Below are 5,582 nucleotides of genomic sequence, written 5' to 3'. Positions count from 1 at the left end.
TAGTTATATTCCCTAGAGTAGAAACTGTCATTTTTACACAGTAACTATACAGTAAATCTGTTTCAGGCAATTGTTCCTAGCATGCCAACTCCACCGAGGTGCGACTGTGCTTTCAGGCACGTTGTGAAGGCTGTATGTCCCTTCTCTTTCAGGAATGTTTTTTCCAGCATATCCACCGTGTGCTGCAGCTGATCAGGAGTGCAGAGCTAGAGGTATGTTCCTCGCTGACGCACTCAGACTCCCTTATCTCTGCCAGTACTGGGCAGTTATACTACTGGTTTAGTTTTTGCAAGGTGGTAAAAAAGATGTCCTGGTGCATTGGGTTAATGGTTTATTCCAGATGTCTCCGAGTACTAATTTCATTGCATTGCCATGCTTCTCTTTCTACATGTTTTTTGGCTACCCTAGTGCAGCCTGCAAGCTTTGCCTGGGTAGATGTGCTGGTTTGTATCTAATGGCCTTATTCTGAAATTCAGATAAGCATCATCTATGCTGTATTGTCTAGGCCTCGTAGGAGCCAACTCATGCAGACGCTGGAAAGATTCCCCTTGGGCTCTAAAGGCTTTGCTCTTAAAGTGCTCTGGGGTGTGCGTTAGACTCCTCAGGTGCCAATAAAAGCCCTTTGCATTCTCTAAGACATGCCAAGGGGAATACTGTACCGTAGCTCAAATGGATGCATGCCCCATGTGGATGCCACCTCATTTTTAGTAAGGCTGCTAAGTGGAAGTGGCAGGGGGGGGGTTCGCAGAAGTTTCGGGGCTGACCTCTCGGAGCCTCAGCTTGAAGACAAGAATTGAAGTAATTAGCATGTATTGTTCAAGGAATGTAATGTTGCCTCGGCACATCTTGATTTTCATGGATCAGAGCACGACATAGTGCCTTTGGGAGGGCTCACTTAAAAAAAAATTCCTAAGTGCCTTGAGTTATACTTCTGTGCGTGGCCTGAATTGCCCCAATTGCATCATCCAGCACAGCGCAGAACCTATTGCATTCGAGAGCTTTCTCTTAGGATCTACAGCTCATCAGCCCTTTACTTTATTTTGAAAGGGGCTCAGCCTGTTAGACTATCTATCTCAGATAATGTCCAGCGTATGCCCGTCGATCCAAAGCTCTCACAAAATGCAGCACATTGATAATGTTGTGCTCTAGAAGGTGGAAGACAGCTTCCATTGTGGCCTTCCATTTAAACCCAGGTTTCCCAGCTGCTAGGCTGCTCCTCTGCCCACAGTAAAGTTTTAGGGAAGCTTTAAGACCTTGCTGAGCAACAAAACCAAGTTCTTAGGGCCCTTAGGGGAGGGAAGAGTGATGGGGTGCTGTCCTTACTCCCAAGGCAGTTTGTACTTTTTAATCAGTGATCGTTTTGTGCAAAACAGCACAGCTTAAGATGCTCAGAGGATCTCTTTGTATCCAAAATGAGTTGTTTCTTGATGTGTTGAAATTCCAGTGTGGATTTGGCAGCTGCCCAGAAATAGCCCCCACAACGGTCGGGTCCCATTTCTCCCTCACATTTGGCCGCAGATGTCTGAACTGCTGTTTCCACTTGACTCTACAGATGCCAGCTGGGTCATTCACAGCTCTTAGGCAGAGTCCCCAGAAGAAGCTGCAGGTATGGGAGACTTGGCTTTCTGTCGCGAGGTGCCGCTCAGTGGAAGCTGCAAGTACGTGCAGCCTCCACTGAAGTTTCTGCTTGAACCAGGGACAGGGCTCTCGGTCAGCAATCACAAGCTGGATTTCATCACTATCCCAAACGCTGATTTCAGTCTGTGGTGAGGGACTGGTTGGCTCTGTGGGGTGGGTAGAATTACTCACACCTTCAGGGGGACTGCACAGTGAGAGAAAGGTGAGGAAGAGCTATGCTCGGCAATGATAGCGGGACACTGTTCACAGGAGGTTTGCAAAGCTTAGGGAAGCCCTACATGGGCTGAGGTGTTCCAGGCTTTACTGCTAGTAGTCCAGCCTTTCATGTACTCCACAGGGTTTCCCATCCCAAACTCTTTTCTGCCTCAGATAAACTCTAACTAACCCCCCAGCTACCTTTCAGACTTACATCTCACATAGGCTTAGCCCTTCTGTGACTGTTAATTTCTTTAAGGTTCCTTCTCCCGTCAGCTACATATCAAGAGGTTCAGCTGCTTTCTTGTTGCGTGTCAAGCTCAGGCTCCACTACATTAAGCTTCCTAAAGGGATGGTAGCAGGACCATTTGATATGACGGTCAGGAATGGTGATTTCTGACCCATGATAGTTTATTGGCTAAGTCTGACAGAACAAGTATGTGAACCATAACAGAGAAGTTTACCCCCTTCAAAAGAGAAAAACCCACTTGTTTGGCAAATCAGAAAAAAAACAACCCTAAAATCCTAAACTCTAAAAACCTCTACAAAAGAGTTCTGCTGATGGAAACAATGGATGATAACAGGCTTCTGTGAGTTTATTCTTCCAGTGTGAGGTTTTCACTTGAGAATTGTCCTGAAGAGCTGCAGTAGGTAAATTTTTCTCTGGCTTCATATGCAATTGGAAAGCACTCACTTCATCTTGCTTGTGTTGTTTTATTTAAACTCATTTGGCTTAATCCCATTGCAGTCAGGTTTATTTGAAGTTTCTCCATTAGCCAAGTACTGCTGGAGTCTCCAGCACAATATGCTTTATGGCAAGGAGTGACAAACACAGGAGCAGGCTGTAGTGTTAGTGGCATTCCCTGCCGTTGCCCTTCTGCTCCTGTTGGGTATTGTGTTTCACTGTGCAATAGTAATGAGGCTTCACTGACAAGAGGCGAGGACAGGTGTGACTGAGGAAGGGGAAACCACTTTGACTTCATCATTTATCCTCAGGCTCCACAAACTGCCCTTTGCTGACTGATGGCCTGATACCCACACATCCCTGTTCTTTTTCTGGCTCTCTCTTGCCTCACTGATTCATGCTGGGTGAAGAAGCTCCCATAAACAAAAGGCAAACATCTCAGCGTTGCTTCCATATTGGGAAGTGCTATTTCAGTTGCTAGGGGATCTGCTTAGAAAAGAAAGGCAACTCTTAAAAACAGTATTTCCATTTCAGGCAGTCTTACCTTGTGCTGTTCCGTTGTTTCGGCTAATTTTCTGAAGAATTGTACCCTGGTTTTGTTTTCCTATTAATATCTGGGGGGAAGTCTTTATTAAGACTGATGACTGCTTGAGAACTAAACTCATGCACGCATACATCACAAGGAACCTAAACTGAGTCATTTTCTACACTGGCAATATGTTGCCTAAGTTCCTGGAGAGGAAGAAAGAGAAATGCTGCAAAATCTAGAGGCAATTGTGCTGCATTTTTTGGCTTTGGCTCAGGTTCAGTGTTCAAGTAGAACATACTGAATACAATTTTAAAAATCCAGCAGTATTCTTGTGAAAATGATCAGGAATATCTGGTGAGAAAATCAAATGGATCAGCAAATTTTCTATGAATAAGTCTTAAACGCAGGTGGAGAGGTCATCTGCTTATAGGCTCAGGCAATAGCTCTAGCAATGGAAACCAGGGATCTGGATGGAGATAAAGAATTGCTAATAAAGTAATTGTCCCCAGATTAAAAAATTCAAAAATATAGATTCATATAGCTATATCTGACGTTAAGTAGGATGCAGCACTGGTAAGAAGTGAAAGAAAAGTCCTTGGGGTGTATTAGGTAAAGAACAGTCTCGCTTGCAAGTAATTTTAGCAGCTAAATGGCTCTGCTCATTCTCTGATACCTGATGATAATGTCTTCAATTTCGCACATTGATTTTTAAACAATGCATGTCAAAACAAAGTGAGTTCCGTAGTCAAATTAGCACGGTCACAGGCTTGCTGCCTTCTCTGCACTTCACTGGAGACTCCACACTGTTGAAGCAAGCCAATTCCCTTACCCTCGAGGTGACTGCTGGAGTGGGGCATAGCTCGTTCTGCTCAGGCCATCCGCATGAAGGATGGGCTGGTCATCAGCCGTAACAACTATAATGCGGCATGGCCCATCCTCTAGCAACTGCTCCAGCTGTGCTCCTTGAAAACCCTTGAAACCTCTAAGTACTGTGTTTCCATTGTCAGTAACAGACATCTTGCCAAATAATCTCCTTAATGGATTACAGACAAACACCCTCTTAGTTTTTGCAGTAATTAGTATTAAATTAAGTGTACTTTTGATGGGAAGGGGGTGGGAGGAAGAGCAAAGGAATTTAGCATTGGCAGAAGGTGCAGTACGGACAGCCCTGGAACGACTGATCCAGATAAATTGTGGGACTGGGGCTGGGGGGTGGAGTTTCCTCCCTGCCTGTCTTGCTTCATGGGAGACAGTGCTGGGAGGGAAGGAGAATTTGGGTATTACAACTACTCTACCTGCTACAGACTTCAGGCTCTAGTGTACTGGTGTAGGGCCACACAGGCAGCACTTTTACTAACGACAGGCTCTGGAGGCACCCCGGCTGATCAGTTCTACGTGCCTCTTCTGTGGCTGGTAAGGGATGTGGTAAAAGGTAAAACTTGCCTTATGTGGCCTAAGCCAGATCCAGCTACTAAAATCTGGCACCTGTATGTATGTGTGGTCAAATGCTACAGCGAAAAGGAGTTGCCATACGCAGCAGGTTGTTTCATTGTTCTGAATATGAGACCACCTCAGAAAACAGTATCTGTGCTAGCAGAGTGTAACCCAAATCAGCGCCAGGAGCATCTGTGATGAAACGCGGGCCTAGTGAGAAGCTAGTGTTTTTCTGTTTGTTGCTTGCTTTCCCACATTTAGGAAATATCGTATAAGGAGAAATTAAAAGATGATGTGCTAGGATAGGGAAAGGACCCCCAGATACTGTCAGCCTGAGGAAGAAAAGTGAGCAGCAAGAACAGCTTCTCAGGCATCTCCATTTACTCAGTCAGGCTCAGCTTCTGGGTTCCTCAAGGTCTGGCTGGCGACAGCCTAAATATTTTTCCAAAATTTTTTAACTGCTTGAAAAATGAGTGTCGTTGTCTTGGTTGAGAAGGACCAGCAGGCCTGCCTGGAGAATGGAGTGGCTGAAGCTGTTGAGGGCCATCATGAACAGTTTTCCCCGCTCTCTGCTATGATGCTGACAAGGGCTATGGCTGGCAGGGCGCTCTGTGCGTGTCGAGCGGTTGTGTAGTCATTTGCATTTGTAGCTGTTTCTGACTGCAGAAGACGCTCCCTGTGTTTCAGACAGCTCTCTTCTGAGCAACAGGGAATTCACCCTGCCGAGGCGGTGGTGCGGATGGGGGTGACATTGCCACCGCACACGTGTTTTGGTACTATTAACCATGCTCCTTTTCGGCTTGCTCCACAGATACTCTGCGGGAAAGAGATCCCCCGCTGGGTGAACCGCCTGGCCTACTTCAGCTCCTGCATCCCCTTCCTCCAGAGCTGCCTCCCCAAGGAGTGGCTGACCCCAGCAGCCCTGCAGAGCCACATCAGCCTTGGCCTCCACAAGGAGGAGCAAGGGGACACAACGGATGAGGAGTCCCCCTCCACCTCCGCAGCCCCCTCAGCCTCAGGCACATCGCGAACCTGTAGACATACCCGGGTCTAAACTGTGCCCAGTATGCCCTCAGATAACATCCCCCCCCCCCCCCCTCG

At 46.7% G+C, this 5,582-nt stretch overlaps 1 protein-coding gene across 1 annotated transcript in view; it reads left to right on the top strand.

Annotated features, from left to right (window-relative positions):
- The window catches only part of LOC104122079 (deubiquitinase DESI2), a 23,732-nt gene extending 18,167 nt beyond the window's left edge, over window positions 1–5,565 (top strand). The window contains exon 5 of the mRNA XM_009634154.2: window positions 5,293–5,565. Within this exon, the coding sequence (XP_009632449.1) occupies window positions 5,293–5,535 (243 nt within the window). The 3' untranslated portion in view covers window positions 5,536–5,565. The remainder of the gene's footprint in view (window positions 1–5,292) is intronic.
- The last annotated feature ends 17 nt before the right edge of the window (window positions 5,566–5,582 follow it).

The sequence above is a fragment of the Egretta garzetta genome, unplaced genomic scaffold (assembly GCF_000687185.1).
Source record: "Egretta garzetta isolate BGI_Z169 unplaced genomic scaffold, ASM68718v1 scaffold2, whole genome shotgun sequence".
In the NCBI taxonomy this organism is placed as follows: Eukaryota; Metazoa; Chordata; class Aves; order Pelecaniformes; family Ardeidae; genus Egretta; species Egretta garzetta.
Note: the sequence above shows the minus strand (reverse complement) of the source record. Positions and strands in the feature narration are given on the sequence as shown.